Below are 22,940 nucleotides of genomic sequence, written 5' to 3'. Positions count from 1 at the left end.
CTCAACATAACATTGTTTTTGGTTTAAAAAATACAACAAATATGCTCTCCACAGTTGCTTTGAAACGTAAATGATTAGCACAATAGATATCAGATATAGTTCGAGATGACTCAATCTATCAAATTTTTGTAGAAGTTGGCCGTACCAACATCGTTGCTAAAGTCGCCACCGCTACTCAAGTTGTAACTATAGAGACATTCTACATTATTATCAGCAAAATGTACTCACTCATCCATTGTAGCGCTCCATGCACGATTTGACTTTGAGAAAGAAGACTGGCGAACCCATGATCAAGTATGGTTTGGGTGGAAGGTACGATCACATCAATTCATTTTGACACATTGAGAGCACACTGATATATATATATATATGCCCCTCGTTAGATCCTCCACCAATGGCCACATTGCCACCGTCTTTGGTTGTACTGGTTTCTTGGGTCGCTACGTTGTCAACAAGCTTGGTAAATACACAACATAAAGGCATCACAATCATGATTTAACATAACAACGCATCATAGCCAAGCAAGGTACACAAGTTGTTGTTGCCTACCGTGATGCAGATGAAGCCAGACATCTCAAGGTCACTGGTGATTTGGGTCAAATCATCCCTCTGGAATTCGATTTGAGAAATAAGCAACAGATTGATGAATGTGTTCGTCATTCTGATATCGTTTACAACTTGGTTGGTCGTGATTACGAGACAAAGTAAGAAGAGCCTTATGTCATGAGTCAAACAACAGACTAACTGTATACCTACAGGAACTTTACTTTCAACGATGTCCACGTTGATGGTTCTCGTATGTTGGCTGAATCTTGTGCCGAGAACGGCGTTGCTCGTTTTGTTCAAATGTCTGCTTTGAACGCTTCTGAAGACTCTTCATCCAAGTTCCTCCGTTCAAAGGTAAGTAGGCTGCTTATATACTACTCGACACATAACTCAACCTTGTTGGATTAGGCTTTGGGTGAAAAGGCTGTTCGTGAGATCATTCCTGATGCTACCATCGTTCGTCCCGGTACTATGTGGGGTCATGAGGATCGTTTCTTGAACAGAATTGGCGGTAAATGGTCTTTATATCATTTGACTGATAGTTTGTATTAAAATCGATTTGCATTTGATAGAGGATGCTGGCTGGCAATACTATGTCAACGAAGGCAATACCAAAATTCGTCCCGTTTCTGTAAGTAGTTGCAGTCAGATTGATCTAGCGAATGCCCTAACTCTTCGAAACTACAGGCCATTGATGTTGCTCACGCTCTCGAGATCATGTTGACTGCCGAGTCCACTATGGGTAAGACCTATGAATTGTATGGTCCCAAGGAATACGCTGTCAAGGAAATCTTTGACCTTGCTCGTGAGATTACCATGAAGCCTCTTCCTATCCGTGCTGCACCTAATGCAATCTACAAGTAAGTTTAGCACTGAGCCCCATGATGGGTCATTCTGTATCTAACCAAACATCACATCATCTGCGTTGTTTAGGTTGGCTGCTACCTTCTTTGATAAATTACCTTATAACCAAATGGTTAGCCCCGATTTAATTGAAAGAGTAAGTTGCTGTAAACCTGAAAAAAATGACAACATAATCCAACAGTTGATTTTGTAGATGTCCATGGATGACAAGATCACACCAGGAGCTCTTACCTTTAAAGATTTGTACATCAACCCAACTGATTTGGAAACTGTCGCCATTCAATTTTTGAGAAGATTCCGTAGTAACGCTGTCTTTGATCTTCCTTACGAAAAAGGAGAAGGTCAAGTTCAAAAGGGTGTTTACCATCTTATTGATTAGAGAATTTATATTATTATCATTAAAGCAAGATTATATTTTACAAAATATTGGTTTATTGGTATATATATGTGGAGGAAACTATGTACAAGAGTTCTTTTGTTGGGTTTTTTATAGCGATAAGAAGGGAATATCGTAGCACATTAAGGCATCTTCCTCTTCCTCCTCGTCTTCATTGATAAAGAATGTTGGCTTCTTCTTGTAGAATGGGATAATGCTTTCTTGAGGCGACAATGGCATAGCTTCATCTTCATCGTCTTCTTCAGAGTCGCAGTCATCAAACAATGGCTTGCTATTGTCTTCATCCTGATCTAATTGATCAAAGCATGAATCTAACCACACTTCTTGCTCCTCCTCATCCGATAGCTCATAATCTTCTTCTTGTTTCTCTTCTTGTAGTTGATGTTGTGGTTCTTCATACATAATCTCCACAGCATTTTGTTGTCTTGTTAATGCAGATATTAACGAATTGCGGATAAGGACAAATGATGTTAAGCTTGATCTGTGCATGTCAAATGATTCAAGTTTGTCAAAGGATAATCTGATGTTGTAGTTATTCATGTCTCTGTGTTTGTGTGTGTAGTTAAAAGCAAAAAGAAGAAGAGAGAAAAGAGAGATCTTGAGATCTCCCACCCAATTTTTATATGCAATCTCTTTTTTTTTTATATATATATGAACGATGATAGTATTCTAAAAACCCCATGATTCGCCCCTTTTTACTCTGATCTTTTAAAAGGCAGTTTCTTACAAATCATGGGTCCGTTAAGATGACCAAAATTTAACCTTTTGCCACTCGAGAAATTTTAGTGGTTCCTCTCACATGCGAATTCGCCTTTTATCAAATAAAAATGCTGTGCTCTAACGATTATATATCTTTGTTATTAATCATTTTATTTAATTCATCATTCATAGAGAAAGAAAAGGGGGATTGGGCAATGGAAGTATGCTGATTTCGTTCAAGCAGTTAGCTATGTGATTGTGTGGGTGTGGGTGGTTTAAATAGGTGTCCGTTTAAAGACTATCAATACGGTTAAAGGAGTTGCCACCGCGAGGTTTATCATTGAGTTTCGGGTTGTTTTTGGCCAAGATGTCTGTTTGATTTATAGAATGTTAAATTTTATACATGTAACATGATTCATTGCGAAAGTTACCTTTATCATTTTTTGCATGATCAAAGTTGCAATCATGCTTATCTGGATAGCGATGGGTGTCACAAAAGACATACTCACAACGGCATTTGTTGGTCAACTGTTTAGCGAGAGGAATCTAATGTTGAACGAAATAAATATGAGCTGGTTGATTTCATTATATCTGGTTTTTTTTTTTTTTTTTTTTTTTTATTTTTTTTACCTTGGAGCGACATGAGAAACAGCGTCCTTTGTTCTTTTGCACAGCTTTCTTTGGAATATCGTCTTGTTCCTCTTCTTTCTTTTGTTGTTCATTAATGGGTTTATTGTCATCTTCTACTGACAATGTAATGTGGGTGTTGTTATTTAAAAGTGGACTTTTATCATCCTCTTTTGGTTGTTGTTGTTGTTGTTGTTGTTGTTGCTGCTGCTGCTGCTGCTGCTGTATGGAGGGCTCTTCTGTGAGTTCTTTGGTGATGAGAGGCTTCTCCATCTTGAGCATGTTTGTATCGACAAGATCTAAAATGTAGGAGAGATTTGTTTGCTAAGTACTCATACGTAATTCCCGTATTCTATGTATGAGATTTTACCATTTTTATTCCGTTCTTCTTGTTCTTTAAAACACTTTGAACACATGTTGTTGTAAATTTTATTTCCATAAAATCCACATCCTGCTGTGCAAGGTGTAGGTGCTTCTGATAATTTGTTATCCTCCATTGTTTTCGATATTGGCTGTAGTAGAGAAAAAGAGAAATAGAGAAAAAAGGAGAGAGAAATTTACTAAAAAGATACACGGAGAGGGTGAAAAAAAAAAATCACTCTGACCATACAAATTAACTACGTATACTTCTCCCTGTTTTCGCTATTGTCTACACGTGATGTAGCAACTACAATCACTGCATCTTCCTTTGTTTTCCATTGATTTCCTTTTAATCAAATCAAATCAGTCAGGATTCAAGTTTCCCCGATGAAAATCGAGTAACAATGCTTATGCAAGCTTGTGTGCACATAAAGGTCAAATCGAATCGCATTTTTAACCGATAAAATGAGGGTGAGCAGAGTCAGTGATGCTTAAAGTCTTGGATCATAAACGTAGTATTTACCATCTCGAAAAAAAAAGTGATCTGATATACTTTGCTACGTATATCTTCGTAGCAATCACCGCAGCTTTTATACAATGATCTATCAATTGACACATCACATCCCTTCCATACATCACACATTTGCTGTAATTTACTTATGATTAGTCAAGTGCCAATGGCTAGAGATGGTGGCAACGTTTGTTCTGATAGTATGCCCTGGTTGCTATGGTAACGCATTAACTGTCAAAAACTTCTTTTAGTTGCCTAGCAACTGAATGGTTTGACATATGGCAATAGAGAAAGCATATTACATAAACAAAATAATCTCAAAGAGTCCAGAAGCGGCATGTTTCAAACTATTTGGTCGGCTCAACCGATAGGATTGATTATAAATAGGTCAGTCTAAGCTGCGGCTGTGCTGATGAAGCTAACCAGAACAACGTGCTTACCCCCGTTACAGGCGACCCTGCACAGCAAGCTGTAGGATCGAAAGCAAACGAATCTATTGAAACCCAACAATAAGGGCATGGTCTCATTCAAAGAGAGATGAGTAAAACGTTCATCCGTATAGCATACAAAATGAGCTGTGTTGCGAAAACTGCAATTCACTCTTTGACATCGATAGTTTGCAAGAGTCTTTATGGAATGCTATCAAGAATTAAGGTTATAATGTAAACAGGTTATCCTGTGGTTCCTGATTTGCTTTTTAATAAGGGAATCTAATGAATCGTGGACTTTCAATCGCAAGATTTGATGCTATATCTATATCTAAAATTTTTTCGCTTTTGCTGCGTGCATTCAAACAGTAAAAGATTTAGATTGATTTTCATTTATCACGGAGCTATTGTTTCAATGATTATTGTATTGAAAGCTATATCTCTTATACAAGCGACACTTATTACCACGGTCATTAATGCAACAGGCATGTTTACTGCTCCAGAAAAAAGTGGTGCAATGCTTTGGGTTTATTCATCCCAAATGCTCAGGAACTAAGCAGATAGAGCGGACGGGGAATGGCCCGATAAAAGAAAGTTGTAGATGAGGATTACTTGTGCTACATGGTACAATACACCGTGAGATATTTGCCTTGCTTCAAATGAAATAAACAGGGAAAATTATTACCTTATATGAGCAAGATGTCCTTGTTTAGATTTTGGCCTGATTACAGGCTGAAAACGCTGTTGAATAAAACCAGAGGCTTTTAGCATCAAGCAAAGCAAGATCAAAGGGAGATTCCTGATCTGTTGATGGGACAAGCGTCCCCTCATCACCCTTGACCCCTTGCCTAGTCATCTTATGAACCAAATAACACAGGCATGTGCTCCAACGAGGTCAGTTTCAAACTACATGTCATATATACACACCCAATGTTGAGTCATTTCTGATCACCAATTGTGATATTTACCAAAAGAAACTGGTCTCAACGTAATCCCAAATAGCTGATTCTATTGGTAATAAGCAGATGGCCAATGAAAAATTCTTCAATGAGTCACCAACTATCGTTTTATCCCCCTCTTTTTCGTTTTTCCTTTTTTCTCCTTCCTCTCTTTTTCTGTCCTGTTTTTGTGGTTCAATTGCGACGATAGTCCAAACCCTTTACCAACCAGCTCTTATTCGAAAACACCTTATATAAATACGCATACTTTCTTTTTAATTATTTCTTAAACTTCTTAAACCCTTTTTTCCCCTTTACCTGCTACACATAGATTTCACCATGATTGCTTCCATTATTGTTGTTTAAATAGTGCAACCTTGAATTAAATTTCATTCAAGATTTCACCCTTATTTACAAACAAACTTATCGATTACAAAAACAACTCAACAGAACAAAAAAGATCTCTTTTACCTTAATATTTGCTAAATCTTTTCGCAAAAAATATCAAAAAGGCGTAGCATATATCTAAATCAACCAAATTAAGAATATCATGACACCTCACACAATTGTACCTCCCGCAGTAGGCCTTGCTCCGCAGCCCAACGATAAATACTCCAACTTTGCCGCCGCCGCTGCTGCTGTTAATCCCAACTTAATTTCCTTGTTGATGAATCATGCCATGCAAACAGAACTTGAAACAAAGCGCAAACAACAGCATTTCCATGAACAGCAAAAGTCCTATGTTAGTGCTCTTGTTGGTAAGTTGCTTTCTCTAATGCCACATTGGCAATTACTAATAACTCCCACAGATGTTACCGTTCAAGTCATTGCTTCCATTTGGCCTAATTCTATCAGCTCCCCTACTGGAAACAACAAACCCATTGCCGATCTCAACACATTTTTACATCACATCTTGAAACACTCTCGCACCACACATTCCACCCTTCAGCTAGCCATCTTCTATCTCTTCAGAATCCGTTCTCGTGTCCAAGAAAAGAGAAACGACGATGTCTATGTGTCTTGTGGGAGACGCATGTTCCTCGCTGCCTTGATCTCTGCCCACAAGTATCTGCAAGATAAAACTTACAAGAACTCTGCCTGGAGTAAAGTCAGTGGACTGAATGTACAGGAAATCAACCATGCTGAGAAGGTCATGCTGCAACTACTCGACTATCGCTTGTATGTGAAAAAAGACACTTACGATCAATGGATTATGATGCTCCAGACCCATCTCAAGGTGAATCCCACTACTACCTCCACCGCCGCTACCGCCACTCCTACTATGCAAGCAACAGCAACAGCAAATACTGCCTGTAACACCAACACATCTTCAGCTCATTTGAACCAGATTCAGCAAACAAGACAAGCCCTGCTGAGAAAGGCTCAGCTAAGCTTACCATCTCCTCCACTGGAAGAATCTTACATGCCTGAATCGTCATCTCAGAAGAGAAAGAATTCATTTTCTTTAGAAGATCAAGAAGATGAAAGAATTTCAAAGAGACGTTGTTAAACCAGGAAGACAGCCCAATCTTCTCACACAACATATAATAACCTGTCCATATAAAACTCTCTTGTGTATATTACCCCTCTCAACTATCTCTTTCGCTATCTTTCTCTCTATCTAAAGAAGCCCTCCACTCAATCACATAATATTGTAAAATATAATTTTAGCATTATCCACCTTGATTATCGTTTATATTAAAAAATAAAGAAACAAGATTCCAAGAATATCTAGATACGTTGATGCAGTGGGCAAATGAAAAGGGGTCTTTTGGAGATTACTCATAATATGTCTGCCATGAGAAAACTTTAATCGCGTTTCATGCACCAGGTATTGTGCCTTCATCAACACCATCATGGTTGCGTGTGCGTGTGTATTTGTGGGCAAATATACCTTGAAAACTTTTCTCACAACCATAAAAATGATGAGGTGGCCATCACCATGAGAACCGTCTAATACAGGAAATCAAAGATAACGTGTCATTGATTGTAAACATGGATGGTTTATGTCCTTAAATTCTTTGCAGTGTATCTTTTTGTAACAGTTGATGCTATTTATGTGCAACTACGCTCACTTGCGCTGATAATCTCTTCCCAAATTGCCAACCGTGGTTGGGGCCATGTAAATAATGCGAGTTGTATCGAAGATACGTAACCTTCCAATGCAAACCAGCACTGCGCAAAACAAGTTGGTAAGGTCTTTGCAAATTGGTTGTTCAAAAAAAAAAAACCATGTGTTTGGCTAACTAGATTTTCATAGAAACGTTAGCTAGATACATTTGTGTAGATTTCATCGTAGCGAAGCCAAAATCCATTAGTATAATCAGGCTGAGATGATAAACAAGGATTTATTGCATTTCAGTTCAAGTGACCCTGTTCAGCCTTTCGAACAAAGGTTGTGAGGCAATCGATGGCTTCGACGGATGAACATCTAGTAAACGTAAGCAATTGCAACGGCTAATTTGACCCATGTTACACTCACGATATTGAGTGATAATCAAATGATTTACTGCATCTCAGCCGACTTTCATTTAAAAAGAACATGTTATGAAAACTAATCTTGATGAATACAGATTTTTAATAACGATACAGAGGTAGTGAATTCATTGTCTTTTAGAAAGTACAGAAAGCTATGAGTAAGAAATGACTGATGCAAGTTACACTATTAAATCTGCACATCACAAAGCTGTGTGTGTGTGTGTGTGTTGAAGTCATGGTCTCGTTATAGAAAGTCTGAATGCTTTTGGAAATGGCAATTCAGATAGAATATAAGTGGCAAGGTCCCGTAATCAAGCATTGAGATTCGATAAGTCATTCACATATTGGAAAAGCCGAATCATGCTACAAGATCCGTACCTTACATCGTTATGGGTTCAGCACTTGAGAATGCAGCAACATATGCAAAATCCTAGATCTGTAAATGTATCAATCAAGCTTAGTCCAATGTTTGTGAGTAATTCAAAGGAGGTGAATTTAGAGATGTCCTTCATCTCCTAGATGTCTGAAGTGATCCTTCGACTACCTACCACGCCTTTGTATCGGAACTTTTTCACATACAATGTACATTTGTATGCAATTTCATCATCTGATCTTCTTGACAGTACTGACAGTGGGTTTATTCAAACGAGAATGGCTTCATACTTAGCATCGTTTGGCATCTAAAAGTAAGCTCATTCGTGACTCTATTAGTTGTTTCCTTTTGATACCTTGTCGGATCTTACTTTTGCCATGATTCTGATGTGGTATTGTTGGAATGGATAAAATTTTAATAGTGTAAACATTTCCACTTTCCTTTTTCTACTTTATATTTACAAAAAGATAGAACAACATGTCAAGTATCAGAGAAAGAAAGCAGCATTTTCATCTTGATCAAGGATCAGCACCGAATCAATTGAATTATAGTACAAATTGGATGAGCTACAAAGGTAAAATGCAGAAAGCGTCCAGATTTTAAGCTTTTTCCCTTTAACTGTGGTAGAAACATAGGTGCTTGGGTTACCATTATATTGATCGTAGTAGCTATCAAGATTCTGTATTCGCTTATTCCATTCATTTCCTCCGAGACAAGTTGGACATTGACCAATTTGACCTTTAATGCTGTAAGAAACTACAAGGCTCATTTTGTCACACCATTTTATTGAATACGCAATATAGGGCCATTTTATTATGTTTCATTGGCTGCAAGGCACACCAACACTGGATAACAATCAAGGCGCTTATGATGGGCTGACAGTGTGGGAGCAGATTGACGATGGTATTCAGTTCACAGCCACTAGAAAGTTTCTGATGGCAGTGCCAATAGTGCTGTAAGTGGATTACAAAGTGGTTTTGACAAAAGTGTTATGCTAATCCATACCATAGATTCCTACTAAGCACGCATTATACTCATTACGACATGTTACAGTTCGCCATCAATTTCTGTTCCCTGGCCATTGTATTGATAGCAAAACTACCAGCCATGCATCAAGTCAGAATATTTGGCATCAACAAGCGTACAAGCGAAGAATTCTAATTCGCATCACAGCATCATTTATATAATACCACTTATTCTCTTCACAACCACCCCCCTCTCATTTTAATGTGCATTTTTATACATAAAACATACATCTGACAGACTGAACATTTTATGTACTACTGCTAAACTTTCAGCAGACGCAGAATCTTCCACTTGGCATACATTTATTCGATAGAAATAAACCCTACACAAGCTGATCTTTGTGAATTGGTGTAACTTGCGGACAATCAACGATTCCTCAGCTGTTATACAGGTCAACCATGGCTCAGAAATGCAGACATCTTAGCGAGTGATCTATAAAGAGGTCTTTTACAGTTTATTCACTTCAATTTCGGAAAAATGTAATATAAAAGAAAGAGCTAATTAGTGAATCCATCTGTACACTCATACAAGTGTATATTTACATGTCACTACTGCACAGTGGTAGTAGATCCAAGGCCTCCGCTATAATAAGCATGTCAAGTCGGAATTGAACAGCAAAAGCTAACTCTATAGCTAGACAAAGGAGAGCTACCACCAAGAGAGTCTGCGTACACTAATAAATAGCTCTTCGTGCTACCTCACGATGAAGGCCCATAGCGCTATGTGGGAATATGACCTTCCCTTGTTGCAGATAATTATCAAAGAAACCCTGACACTGATAGACCTTGAGACTCACGTAATCAGAGTAATGAGTTTTAAACCTTAGGACAAAGTACACACCATACAGTAAACCATAGAAGAAAAAGATGGCCACTGATTTAAATAAACCTTACATTGGAGAGTGATGGTAGAGAAAGAAAACCGTGTAAAAAGAGAGAGCAAGGCAAAAAAGACACCATGTAGAGGACCATGGAGAACACCACTGATCTAAAACAGCCCTTCACAGATAGTAATGACAGGGGAAAAAAAAACTCATGGGGAGGAGTGGGGATGCCAGACACCCTTCAATAGACCACTAAGTACCCAGTGAATTTCTAATGTTTATACTGGAAAAACTATGAAATACAAACGTCGGGAGTGACCGATCAGAAATCAGAAATCCCTCCTCCAAGAACATAACGCATCAAAATTTGCATGAATTAGCTTTACCAAAAGCAATACGCCCCCTACTCGAATTACAAATTGCATAGGCTGCAGAACTGTCCTTTCAGAAAATTTCAGCTACCAAAGATGTAATTCATGCCGTGTAAATAATAGCTATAAAGCAAAAACATAACCAAATTTGACAGCTTTCAAGCCTTCATATTTTAACATGTAGACCTTTCTGAGCCGCCGGAATAACGCCAAACAATTGTACTCGAGTATTAGTAACTTCCTGACACCTTTGCTCAACTTTTTGAGGACCCAAAAAACATGGCCAAAAAACGACCAAAAAGCATGAGGGGTACCTCACGATTTTTATCGAAAATCAAACGATTGCATTTTTCACCTTGAAAATGAAGACTTTTAATATGGTGTGTATCAGATCAAAATGTTTCTCTCGATCCAAAGCAACCTCTGAAACCACTTTTATGAGACTTTCATATGCAAAATATGGCTATTTTCGCTAAAAACTTCATTTCAAATTCTATTAAATTGCTCAAAAATTTCAGTCAAAACACTTATTGCAACTAGCACCATTGGAAGCGCCTTAAAAAGACTTCAAGAATGTATTAGGAGACGTAGGGTGATCATTACAGTTTATATAATCGAATACCACAAAATAGATTAAAGAAGTCGAAAAAAGGCAAGATCTGTCCAATCTTGAACAAAAAAAATAAGAGGAGTTTGAATCAATTTTGGCGGCGGCTTGCTGCTGGCTGACCTAAATGCCTTTCTGTTGATGACAATGACGATTGCGATGCTGATTAAATGGGGATCATGGAATTGAAAGGACAATTGCTTTGCTCAAATACTTTTTTTTGGGAGCCTTGCCTCATGAAGATGTTTTTTGCAATGACAATATCCTAAAAAAAAAAGTCGCTATAGATCTTATACAAGTCCTGTATTTACTTATGACCAGCTTTATGTCGCCATCTTACTAAGAACATCAGCAGCAGTGAATGATATGACGATTCTATTATCAGAAAATGGCGATTGTGATGTACAAATGTTGCATAAAACTTGAATTTTCTTTTATATCGTCTCAATAAGAGGCTTCGTTTGATATCAGTGTAAGTAAACAGGGTGCTGAGGGAGATACTTCCTCTCCTCCTCCTAATGGCTCTAATATAGCTTTTCTTTTACTAATAATAAGTTGTTTAAAATCTACTTGATATACCAAAATGTTATATTATTTGATTTAAAATGTCTTTGGCGAGAGCCCACAGGGCGACGCCGACATCGAGCGTAGCGAGATAGATTGGCTAGTAAGATATATACAAGGTTATCTGAAATGATAAATAGGGATGATAATTTTTTCTTTTAATACTTTTTTCCTATCCATGTTTGAAATTACATGACTCTTGTGTTTTCTGTATGATGGTGACAATTGCATGAAGAGGACAATGATGGAATGCTAATGATGAAATGTGGTCATTCTAAAGCTATTAGGTTAGTGATTACAATGCGCATCCAACAGAGAAAGGCGAAGCTCGTGGCAGCTTGATAAACATACAGAATGGAGATACTTTAGTAGATAGATTATGGCAGGCTTCGCGAGTAATCAATTGTAGCACTAACTGCATCATACTCAAGTAGCTGTGTTTGGAGTTGCTCTAATTTTGCCCCATAGTCAACGCATTGCTACTTTATTTGGGAGGATAATATGATTCAAGGCGGGTACATAACATTGTCTTCTTCCAGGCAATCTCTCAGAAAGTCAGAGGCTGCATCAGTAATCTGAACTGTCTGTCTACGACAACCGCCTCGGGACTTAGTCTCTTCTCAGGCCTGTGTGTTGTAAATGTCAATGGTAGAGTTCATAGTCGAGGGGAGACAACATGATGCTCGCATGCCGCTTTCAAAACAGTGATACCAGCTTTAATAACATTGTTGCTGACAGCCTTGTGATTTGCAGCTGTTGTTTCTGAGTATGGGTCTCTTTCTTGATCTTGATCTCTGGGCTCAGTTGATGCGACATTAAAAGTATGGTTGGTGATTTTAAGCATTGCAATAGTGAAATATACTATGCAGCAGAGATGATAAAACAGATGTTTCTGTTTCGTATATATGAAAAAGCTTTATAAGCTTTCAAGGATTGATTCCGTGTTCATAATCGACATGGCATGTGTAATGTTTATTCTTCCACGAAATTTAGAGTACGATTTGACCAAAAAAGAATCAAATCTACGTAATTAACCACAAAGCACAGTAATAAACGAATAAGTAGACTAAGAAAAAGTATTTATATAAAAGTAACAGATTAAGTAGCTGTGCTGTTTGTGTTGCTGCTTTCAGTGCTACTACTGCCGCCTACACCCTACATGAACAGTGGCGTCAGTAACGTAATCCACCTTGAAAAGCATAATTTCAATCCTACCACATGGCCAAATGCGAACCACCACACTAGAATACCAATCATGACACAGATACCGATGCACAGGAATAAACAGCACCATTTTTTCTACGGCAAGACTCATCTCAGTACGTGTTCATATATTACATCGTATCATATTTACAGCACGAGTTGATTTTGCGATTGCAATAGCCCTTGTTAGGTGTGAATTTCCCTCTTTCAAGTTTACGGCCGTCTCATCTGCATTCTGTTCCACTGTATTCAGCACTTCGCCTTGCTGCTCTACCATCATTTGCATATCCATGAACAATTGATGCAATTCCTATAATCAGACTGTCAACTAATGCGCGCATACATACTCGTGGATACTGTACATACAACGATGGTCTTTTCAATGTGCTTGATATCATCATGTCTTGTCTGGACTTCTGATAACACTGCTTTTGATTGTCCTTGTCGACTGGCGTTCATCAGAGACTGAGCAAACACTTGAGGTGTATCATCTGAATCAATAATGTCGTCCACTTCATCTTGGCTAGCATCAGGTTTAACTAGCAGTGTCTTATTTCAGTACACGCAATCTACATCCCTCAAACCGTTACTTACCAATTCTGATTTGACGCTCAATACGCTGGCGATATTTCAACTGGTAATTTCTCTCAACATCCTGATAACGTTGAATTGTGTCCAAGAACCTCTTCTTTAATGCCGCAGTCTATGTATCATTTAGGTAAGTAATCAAGTCAAGTCAAGAATGTCTTCAGAGACCACATGCCTGGGAGCGACGCATTTGGGTGTCTGGATTGTTTGGCAGTCTGCCATTCGAATTTTCGAGTTCTTTACAGGGTAAAATATGTAGTTGAATATATGATTCCGTGTAAACAAAAGGGATCATCCGCACTCACCTTGGATCTGGGTTTTGATCATTGTATTCTTTTGCTGTGTGTCTGTCTTTATCTTCTCCAGTTCTCTTGCTGTTTGCTTCGATTGCTGCTCATTAAAGCTGGCAAGTGCATTGTTATGTAGGTTTCCAATCTGATCAACTCGAGTATTGATAGCGTCAATATCGTACTTTAATCTGTCAATCTGTTGCAATGGATTAGAGGGAAGCAAACCTTGCATGAGTCTCATCACGCTACCTGATCAAAGAACCCAGACGTTGTTGATAAATCGCTGACAGCCAAGGCTGCCTTTTGTTGCTGCTGTTGCTGCTGTTGATTTCTCATCTCGTATAATTCTCTTTCTGAATTATGCTGATCTGGTAAGTATCCCCAATCATGAGATCTCTGTTGCGGAGGTAATTCAGCTGGCTGAGGTGGAGCAGGCGGCTGCTGTAGATACGGATTCGATGTGCCCATGGGCCTTCTGTTAGGCCCAAACCCGTCTTCTTCGTCACTATGGTTTCTGGTATCAGAAAACGATAAATCCATGCTCAAGAGACCTACTTTTGATTGTTATAGTTATTGCTGTTGAGCTGCAAATGGCGAAATGTCAGTGATGAGCACATATCTTTGTGCGACGATCAACATACTTGTGCAGAGCCTCTCAATTCAGCTGTTCTGTCTCTGCTGAATGAATATGACATGAGGAAATTTCCAAATGAAAAGAAAAGAGAAAAAAAGAGAAACAACCCGCAATGGCTATTGTCTTGCGGAGGAATTCCCTACTATAAAATGTGGGTTTTGCGTGATGAGCATAATTTTGAGTGAGCGATCCCACTTGTCAAGTTTTACCCTAATACCTTAAAGAGAAGAGGGTCACGAATTCATCAGGGAAAACCTTTTTCACCACTTTATACATCAATGTCATTCACTTTACCAAAGAGACCAAAGCGATTGAGACAGCGAGAACTTGAAGAAGAAGAGGCAGAGAAGGCGGCCAAACAAACGCAAGTCAGTGACACTGCTATTCAAGAAATCCTGGATAGAAAAAAGCGGCGTCGAGAGATGGACAAAGAGCTGGAGAGAGTGGGTATTCCATACGAAAACCAGATATACGAAATTAACCACTGTGCGTATAGATGCGCGCATCGTTGAAACAGGACATGCTTGATACAGCCTCAGACGACATTAGAACACTAGACGATGGCAACAAAGACTCAAGATCAAACAAGGACGATGATGACATAATGTTTTACATAACAAATGAGGTTCACAAATCAAATTTCGATGATGGCTTTATGCTGGATAAATCGAATGACTCAGATGATGAAAATGGGGCAGAGGCTCTGAGAGAAGCAGCCAAAATATTTCTGGGCGAAGAAGCTCAAGAGAATATCAATCTAGCCATCAATGAGGCAAACAATACCGAGGTCGTTGAGGCAACTGAGCTTTGGCATCAATCCTTTTTTAAGCCTGGAAGCAAGGTACTTTGGTTCTGGATCAGCTTGACGATACATGGCTAATGTACTGCAACACTGTAGAATATTAGACAGCCTAGATTGATATCACGAGAGGAGGGCATTGGTGAGAAAGAAATGCTGCTGTCTGAAATGTCTGCAAGTAGGTGCAAATATGATATAGAAGATGGCAAACCAACATGTTTATCCAGCTGCCAGTGGAAGGGCTTTCTTGCTACAATGGGGCTCAATGAAGGATTGGCACAGCAGCGGTTGGAAGTGTCCCAGTTACGTATACCAGTGGTTGTTTGAAGTGGGTGAGTCAATTGCAGCTGTTTCAGTGACAAACACCGGCTTAAAAGGTTGATGTAGTGGCATTGGAGTTAGACAAAAATACTGCAAGAAACGCACTTTCAACATTGTTTGCTCTTTGGTCTCTGCCGGGCAGCAAAGTAGAGACACAGTTACCCTACATTTGTAAACAACGTTACATTCAAATCTCGACGTTCAAATCAATCCTATTAGCCTATAACGCTCTTCCAGCTGCATTGATTGAGGGTGTCTTATCGGACCCAGACAGTCAAGACACAAAGATTCATGCAAAGATTGCCGAAAACTATGATGGAGAGCAAGCTCGCCATTTGCCAGTATCGCAATTGGGATGGATGGTAAAGGCATTGGGATTCTCAGTGCGTTTGTGGTCGAAAGCATACACAACATACGAGATCAGATATGCAGTTCGACTTTTGGTGCAATTGTCGTTGGACGAAACTGGCCATCTAGTGTTACAAGAAATTCAAATTGCTATTGACAATTGTTTAGCAGGCATGAAAGGAGCGACATGGGAGACTGAATTAAAGGCCATAGCAAATGATATATGCGATATGGTCCCTTCAACAAAACGACAAGTGCATACTCTCGACTGTGTCAGGATGGTTAACCCCAGATCTCACTATTTCAGACGTATCGTTGCAGTTACTTGTTTGGAACGAAGCCTGGAACAAGAGGTGCCAGGAAGTGTGGACTACATTTCAACGGATCAAAGTCTGATACGTCAAATTCACCAGATTTTTATGAACAAGGATGGATTTTTCATGAAAAGAGATAATATGGACTTTGAAGAATGCTTTGTCAGACTGTCCATGCTGGATGCTGCCATTAGTGTGGATGATGATGAGATCAGAAGAGACTCGCAACCTGTGCTGGAAATAGCAGATGAACTCCACAAAATAGGGTTATCAATTGGTACATTTAAGGAAAGGTTTTGAAACGTGTTGTATATTAACTTTTTTTCGATTTCATCAGGTGCTCACATTGGTGTCATGAAGAAGACTCTAGTATGTATACCATCGATGAGAAAGCAGAGGGTGATCACTAAGCATTGTCTTGTTTTTTTCTAGGCCAAGGAGATCATTCAACGAGTGTGCAGCAGATTAACGTTCCTCATTAATAAGAATGTCCGAGTGGCATTCTAAAAAAAAAAAAAAAAAAAAATCAAGCAGCAATATTTAAAGCCTGTGTGATTTCTGTTGCTATCTTTCCCATTCCTTTTTCTTTTTTCTTTCAACATTTGTTTTTTTTTCTCTATCAAACAAGATACCATGGTATAGAAACAAATAAAAATAACAAAAACTGTATACTAATGACATCTTTTTTGTGTACAGGCAGAAGTGAGAGAATACCTTTTCAAAATTTTAGTGGTGGGCGACTTGGGCACAGGCAAAACCTCCATTATCCGTCGTTATGTGCACAATATATTCTCAAGCAACTACAAATCAACTGTAAGCAAGCGACCCGCTTTAGCCATTCCAACGGAAAGCTAACTTATACATACAGATTGGCGTAGATTTTGCTTTGAAGGTGATTCAATGGGGTCCCGATTGGATTGTTCGACTTCAACTGTGGGACATTGCAGGACAAGAGAGATTTGGCAACATGACACGCGTATATTACAAAGAAGCTCTCGGTGCGATCGTTGTTTATGATGTAACTAGGCCACAGACATTTGAAGGGGTTACTAAGTGGAAAAATGATATTGATACCAAAGTGGCATTACCGGATGCATGGGGAGGAGGACAGATTCCAGTCATTTTATTAGCAAATAAGGTAATTTTGGTTTCGTCAAATGTGTGCGTGTGTGTGTGCGTATTACAAGATGATTCATCTTCTATTCTATAGAGTGATTTAATTCAAGAAGGCCATGGACAACATGCAAATCCAACTGAGCTGGATCAATTTTGTCAGGATAATGGGTTTATAAAATGGTAAAACCGATGTCATATTGCATGACCTATTTTTTTTTTCTTGCTAAATCATACTACGAATCTAGGTTTGAAACGTCAGCAAAGGATAATACAAATATCGAGGAAGCTGCACGCCATTTGATCTCCTCCATTTTGAAATTGGAGGAAGAAAACGCAGACAACGTTGTAAATGATGAAAATACGCTTAATTTAAATCAACAACAACAGCAACAGCAACAGCAGAATAACGGATGCTGTTGAGAGAATTGTGGGATGAAAGGATTATAAAATAAAGTTTTTCATCGGCATTTAATTCATCTTTTCAACGTATTATGCAATCAGGATTTTTTTGTATAGTGCCTGTGTAAAAAGAAAGTGCTACCCGTGAGCACTGATCTAAATCAGGATACATTAGTGAAAGATTAATCTTGGGCACCATGAAAAGTAGGGTTTGTTAAGGTGTTTGAACGGGCAGAATTTTGATCCAGGAGGCTTGGATGCTTCATGGGCTTCTGAATGCGTTAATTTCCTTATATTGAGCATGGCATTTGGTTTTGCCAGCCGTCAAAACACTTTCAAACTCCGATAAGGCTCTGCTCCAGATTGGTCAAATTTTGATTTAAATCAACTTGATCCATCTGTTTTGCAAAATTCGACTATATAAATTGCATTGATTATCACATACTTCCTAATGTAGCCCGTGGTGGTAGGGTAAAGTGGTTAAGCATCCAACATGCCATCCGGATGATCCCGGTTCAAATCTCAGTGAATGCATTTTTGGTGATTATTTTGACGTAGTACTGATGTTCTCGTTTGGTGTTTTGTGCTCTTATCCAGTACCCATTTTTTGACGATTCGCATGATTGTATTGGCTCTAGGTGTCGCACCTGATTAATAGTTGATTTCTTTCCCAACTTAGTTCATTATATACCTTATTCCCCATCATTGCAGACATTGGGTCCACCAACAGTCTTTTCTTTCCCTCAGTATGACATTTTAAGAACTTTAAATAAAACATGGAGCTCGACCCCCCTACAAAAAAAAAACTTCCTAATGCTGTTCTGGAGTACTTTTCAAGGCACATCCGATGGTGTCGATTATAATACGTGTTTTGAACAAGCGTATCGAGTAGACCTAGAAAATATGAAATGAGGATTTTAACCAAAATGTCGAGACTTTACATATGAAGATCGGGTAAACAGGTTTTCAGGGGTTGCTTTGGATCGAGAGAAACATTTTGATTCAATACATACCATAGTAGAATTCTTCATTTTCAAGGTGAAAAATGCGATCGATTGATTTTTTGATGTTTTGCATGAGGTACCCCTCATGGTTTGTGGCCGATTTTTGACCATATTTTTTTGATCCCAAAAAAGTTGAGCAATGGCATCAGTAAGTTAATGCTAGATGAGGGCTATTATATGCTGCTACTCTGGCGGCCTAAAACGGCTTCTAAAGCGAGAAATTGCAGCTCAAATGTATCCAAATTTCACAGTTTTTTTGCCTATATCTAAGCAGTAAGAGGCAATGCAAGTGTATTCTACACCTAAATACAAATTGTTTCCATTGATACAAATGTGGAGCACCATAGAGAGGTCAAATTCGCAATTAAAATTAGTTTATTAAGAGCTTTTTATAAAAGTAGACAGTGGGACAGTAAAATTTCATTATGTATCTGTAGGATGGCGCCTTTGGTGGCATGGTTCTTGTGAAAACCGAGCTCGTATTTTACGTTGAGAGATTGAGCTCGCCTCTGAAATACAATTTGAACGACGCTTTCTCTATTTGATAGCATTCTCAAAATACCTAGCTTTTGACGATGATTTTTTGGCTCACAAATCAATTAGCTATAACTTATTGGCGGGTGATTTCCATCCTACTGGCATGAAACTAGGAGGGATTTCATCAACTGAACGACATCCGCACCGGACTTTATTGATTTGTTGCTAGATCATTGCGCCCCTGCTGTACTCGGTGTCAATTGAATTTTTACCTTGTTTTTTATTTTACTGTCAAAATATATAAATCATGGCATTATTAGAAAGCTTACAACAGCAACAGCAACAACCACCGCCATTAACCTCATCAACAGACGCTGTTCCTACTGCTCAAACCCCGGAGAAGCAAGGGCTTTGGAGCACTGTTACTTCCAACCCTTTGTTTTCAGCTGGTTTCGGTTTAATGGGTGTAGGAGCAGGTCTTACGCTTTTACGTAAAGGAAGTATGCTTGGAGCCAGTGCACTTCGTCGCAGACTCTTGGTTACGCTTGAAATCCCCTCCAAAGACAAATCTTACCTCTGGTTTCTTCAATGGATGTCGCATCAAGCACCCAAAAGACAAGTACAGCATTTATCTGTGGAAACAAGCTATCGCCAACATGATAATGGAAGTGTCAGCACAAAATTTGGTCTAGTGCCAGGACCTGGTACACACTTCTTCAAATGGCGTAATATCTGGATGCAGGTTCAAAGACAAAGAGATGGAAAAATGATGGATTTATCAACTGGATCACCATGGGAGACAATTACTATTACAACGTTGAGCAGAGACAGACATGTGTTCAAGGAGTTGCTCCATGAAGCACAGGAGATGGCATTGAAGAAGCAAGAAGGCAAGACAGTGCTTTACACCTCTTATGGACCTGAATGGAGGCCCTTTGGTATGCCTAGAAAAAGACGTATGCTAGAATCAGTCATCTTGGACAAGGGGATCAAACAACGTATCGTTGAAGATGTCAAGGCTTTCATTGGCAATGGAAAATGGTATAACGAAAGAGGTATCCCTTATAGAAGAGGTTATCTGTTATATGGTCCACCTGGAAGTGGTAAAAGTAGTTTTATCCAAGCCTTGGCTGTAAGTTTACTGATGAGCATTGAAATCCAATCAAGCGAGATGTTCACCCGTCTATATAGGGTCAACTTGAATACAACATTTGTATACTCAATTTATCCGAGAGAGGATTAACAGACGATCGACTGAACCATTTACTAAGCAATGTGCCCGAGCGTAGTATCATGTTATTAGAGGATATCGATGCGGCATTCACCAAGCGATCTCAATCTGATAACCAAGGATACCAATCAATGATCACATTCAGTGGCCTTTTAAATGCATTAGACGGTGTAGCATCAGCGGAAGAGAGAATTATATTCCTTACAACCAATCATGTAGAAAAATTGGATCCTGCCTTGATTCGACCTGGCAGAATTGATATGAAGGAATATCTCGGAAATGCCACAGATTATCAAATCAGACAAATGTTCTTGAGATTTTACGAAGACGAGACATTAGCAGATCAGTTTGTCGAAAAGCTTCGAGGAAAAGACATCAGCACAGCTAGTTTGCAAGGCCATTTTGTGTATTATAAAGATAAACCCAAAGAAGCTGTTGATCAAGCTGATTCCTTGTGGAATCAGTTGTAACACCTAAAAAATTTTTACTCCATTTTAAATTTACATGGTTACTCTCCTTTTTTTATGTGTTCTTTCTTTTTTTTTTTTTTTTTTTTTTTTTTTTTTTTCAATTGTTGATATTAAATCAATTATCACTACAATCAAGCAAAGAAAATGGACGATACCGATTCCAGCTACACTTGGATACTGTTAGTTGGCGTGGTTGTATTTCTGTTTGTTATAGTTGTGCTTTTATGCTTTACAAAGGCTAGCGGAGAACGATTATTTTATTCTGGGGAAGATTCCATATACGAAGAAGCCATTGTTGAAACGCCTGCATTGCTCGCTACTTTATCAGAAGATGCTCGATTGAGCTACGAACAAGCTAAATGTAGGTGGCAGTAGAAGGAAGGCTGGATTGCATTGACTAATACTAGGCTAGCATTTCAAACAAGACATCCGCCAGAAAGTATACCAACAGACATCACATTATCACAGTATGTTAGCATTCAAGAGAAAGGCGTTGCAGCATTTGAATTTGAATGGGACATGGAGACCACGAGTTTTGTGTCTGCCAGAACTGAAATACAGTTCTTTTCCGGCGAATGCTGTGTGCAGACTAATTTACCCTTGCCAAGAAATCAAGAAGTTTACTACTGGGAAGCCAAAATGTTTGAGAAACCTACGAGCACAATAGTTTCTGTTGGTGTAGCGACCAAACCTTACCCTTATTGGCGGTTACCAGGTTTGTGCCATCATTTCATGAAAAAGGGCGTAGTATGGTTAACATGCTTGAATGCAGGCTGGAACAAGCACTCGGTGGGATATTTCAGTCATACAGGCAACAAGCACTTTAACAACCCTTTTGTTGGACGACCGTATGGATTTGCGTATGATGAAGGTGATGTGATTGGTGTCGGCTACCGTCATCGCACAGGCACCGTATTTTTTACACGAAATGGACGAAAACTGGACGAAGCTTGTTTTGGGTTAAGGTATAATCTGTTCCCCACCATTGGAGCCAATGGTCCTTGCCAGATCCATGTAAACTTGGGACAAATGGGATTTGTATTTGTTGAAGCAAATGTAAAGAAATGGGGATTAGCACCAGTATGTATTCTGCAGCTAGAAACTATCGTTACTACTATGTATTAACATGGCTTTATTAGGCGCAAGGATCGTTAGCCCCTCCCCCTGCTTACGGTTATGAGGCTGGATCCTTATTGTTAGAAAGAGGAAGGACGGGTGAGACGAGTCATCTACTAGGAGAAGGAGACAGAGGAAGAGGAGCTGAAAGAGCAGGAGATATACCCTCAATTACTGAACCGAGCAGCGCAACAGACGATACTGACGATAGTGATGATAATACACCATTGATCCAGCATGTTCGTAGTGCCAATAATAACAATTATGCATCAATACCTATACCAGCCCGTCGTCGAGAAGGAGCACCCACTTGCTCTCCACCTTCATATTCGACGTTTCCTAGACTGTCGTTACTAATGAGAAGAGGAAATAGCAGCAGCAATCAGGAGGAATTTGAGAGAAATCAACGGGCGAATCTAGTTTAACATATCATTAATCACATCAATATATACCTTACATTGTATCCATTACTTTATAAAACTAATATGTAAAATATCCAAACTACATGTAGCAATTGTCTGCATTTTTATGCTACACACATAAGGATGAAAATAGTAGGCAGATCAACAAAAAAAAAAATTGAATCAAGTGTCAATGTGCAGTTGACATGTTGAAAAACACAAGTTCCCAATGAATAACCATTGATCAGTGCTCATATATATTCAGAAAACCGCCTCCTTCTCTTCCTCGGTTCATAGGAGCATCATGAACCTTCTAATTGGAATAGTCGACTCATATCAAGTCCTGTTTTCTAGGATCTTCTAATCATCAAATCGTCTGAAAACTCCTATGCATCAAATTGCATGAAACTTGCAACTAAAAGCGCTCTTTTTGTTAATTGATAAATCTGATCAACGTTAGTTTTGTCAAAGCCTTAGAACCTCAGCTTGTTCTACATAATGAGCAGCTAACTGGCTGCAGCACCATGATCTCAAACTATCGACAAAGAGAACTCATTTCCAGAAGAAAGTATGTCAGATGTAACGCCAGAATTGAATATAATAGCCAGTGAGAGTGA

The 22,940-nt window shown here is 38.9% G+C and overlaps 10 protein-coding genes across 10 annotated transcripts; 7 read left to right on the top strand and 3 right to left on the bottom strand.

The window, feature by feature from the left end:
* Window positions 1-41: 41 nt before the first annotated feature.
* CDC27 (anaphase-promoting complex subunit cdc27) lies at window positions 42-1,789 on the top strand (the record flags this gene model as incomplete). Its single annotated transcript, XM_064820452.1, has 11 exons — window positions 42-66; window positions 133-182; window positions 242-312; window positions 384-460; window positions 518-704; window positions 759-900; window positions 955-1,057; window positions 1,119-1,177; window positions 1,234-1,406; window positions 1,480-1,546; window positions 1,604-1,789. The coding sequence occupies 11 exons, from the start codon at window positions 42-44 to the stop codon at window positions 1,787-1,789; spliced, it is 1,140 nt and encodes a 379-aa protein (XP_064684372.1).
* Window positions 1,790-1,897: 108 nt separating this feature from the next.
* ERT1_2 (Transcriptional regulator of nonfermentable carbon utilization) lies at window positions 1,898-2,347 on the bottom strand (the record flags this gene model as incomplete). Its single annotated transcript, XM_064820451.1, has 1 exon — window positions 1,898-2,347. The coding sequence occupies one exon, from the start codon at window positions 2,345-2,347 to the stop codon at window positions 1,898-1,900; it is 450 nt and encodes a 149-aa protein (XP_064684371.1).
* A 450-nt stretch (window positions 2,348-2,797) lies between these two features.
* Window positions 2,798-3,630, bottom strand: ATC70_001045 (uncharacterized protein; the record flags this gene model as incomplete). Its single annotated transcript, XM_064820450.1, has 4 exons — window positions 2,798-2,877; window positions 2,938-3,052; window positions 3,137-3,432; window positions 3,504-3,630. The coding sequence occupies 4 exons, from the start codon at window positions 3,628-3,630 to the stop codon at window positions 2,798-2,800; spliced, it is 618 nt and encodes a 205-aa protein (XP_064684370.1).
* A 2,290-nt stretch (window positions 3,631-5,920) lies between these two features.
* On the top strand, window positions 5,921-6,880 carry ATC70_001044 (uncharacterized protein; the record flags this gene model as incomplete). The annotated part of the gene is made up of 2 exons (XM_064820449.1): window positions 5,921-6,128; window positions 6,180-6,880. 2 exons carry the CDS (start codon window positions 5,921-5,923, stop codon window positions 6,878-6,880), a joined length of 909 nt encoding a protein of 302 aa, XP_064684369.1.
* A 1,818-nt stretch (window positions 6,881-8,698) lies between these two features.
* SEC5 (Exocyst complex component S5) lies at window positions 8,699-9,382 on the top strand (the record flags this gene model as incomplete). Its single annotated transcript, XM_064820448.1, has 4 exons — window positions 8,699-8,795; window positions 8,857-8,969; window positions 9,025-9,176; window positions 9,232-9,382. The coding sequence occupies 4 exons, from the start codon at window positions 8,699-8,701 to the stop codon at window positions 9,380-9,382; spliced, it is 513 nt and encodes a 170-aa protein (XP_064684368.1).
* A 3,328-nt stretch (window positions 9,383-12,710) lies between these two features.
* ATC70_001042 (uncharacterized protein) lies at window positions 12,711-14,388 on the bottom strand (the record flags this gene model as incomplete). The annotated part of the gene is made up of 10 exons (XM_064820447.1): window positions 12,711-12,767; window positions 12,828-12,911; window positions 12,967-13,125; window positions 13,182-13,354; window positions 13,410-13,518; window positions 13,579-13,640; window positions 13,709-13,889; window positions 13,943-14,198; window positions 14,249-14,277; window positions 14,335-14,388. 10 exons carry the CDS (start codon window positions 14,386-14,388, stop codon window positions 12,711-12,713), a joined length of 1,164 nt encoding a protein of 387 aa, XP_064684367.1.
* Window positions 14,389-14,605: 217 nt separating this feature from the next.
* ATC70_001041 (uncharacterized protein) lies at window positions 14,606-16,616 on the top strand (the record flags this gene model as incomplete). Its single annotated transcript, XM_064820446.1, has 7 exons — window positions 14,606-14,770; window positions 14,824-15,168; window positions 15,226-15,304; window positions 15,354-15,458; window positions 15,514-16,386; window positions 16,447-16,478; window positions 16,542-16,616. The coding sequence occupies 7 exons, from the start codon at window positions 14,606-14,608 to the stop codon at window positions 16,614-16,616; spliced, it is 1,674 nt and encodes a 557-aa protein (XP_064684366.1).
* Window positions 16,617-16,742: 126 nt separating this feature from the next.
* Window positions 16,743-17,645, top strand: ATC70_001040 (uncharacterized protein; the record flags this gene model as incomplete). Its single annotated transcript, XM_064820445.1, has 5 exons — window positions 16,743-16,745; window positions 16,806-16,922; window positions 16,978-17,247; window positions 17,320-17,405; window positions 17,471-17,645. The coding sequence occupies 5 exons, from the start codon at window positions 16,743-16,745 to the stop codon at window positions 17,643-17,645; spliced, it is 651 nt and encodes a 216-aa protein (XP_064684365.1).
* A 1,767-nt stretch (window positions 17,646-19,412) lies between these two features.
* Window positions 19,413-20,806, top strand: ATC70_001039 (TLDc domain-containing protein; the record flags this gene model as incomplete). The annotated part of the gene is made up of 2 exons (XM_064820444.1): window positions 19,413-20,237; window positions 20,297-20,806. The coding sequence occupies 2 exons, from the start codon at window positions 19,413-19,415 to the stop codon at window positions 20,804-20,806; spliced, it is 1,335 nt and encodes a 444-aa protein (XP_064684364.1).
* Window positions 20,807-20,950: 144 nt separating this feature from the next.
* Window positions 20,951-22,347, top strand: ATC70_001038 (uncharacterized protein; the record flags this gene model as incomplete). The annotated part of the gene is made up of 4 exons (XM_064820443.1): window positions 20,951-21,167; window positions 21,219-21,521; window positions 21,579-21,886; window positions 21,946-22,347. The coding sequence occupies 4 exons, from the start codon at window positions 20,951-20,953 to the stop codon at window positions 22,345-22,347; spliced, it is 1,230 nt and encodes a 409-aa protein (XP_064684363.1).
* Window positions 22,348-22,940: the final 593 nt, after the last annotated feature.

This window comes from Mucor velutinosus (genome assembly GCF_035048745.1).
Source record: "Mucor velutinosus strain NIH1002 chromosome Unknown tig00000041, whole genome shotgun sequence".
Taxonomy (NCBI): domain Eukaryota; kingdom Fungi; phylum Mucoromycota; class Mucoromycetes; order Mucorales; family Mucoraceae; genus Mucor; species Mucor velutinosus.
The sequence above is the reverse complement of the archived record's forward strand: the minus strand, read 5'-3'. Positions and strand labels throughout refer to the sequence as shown.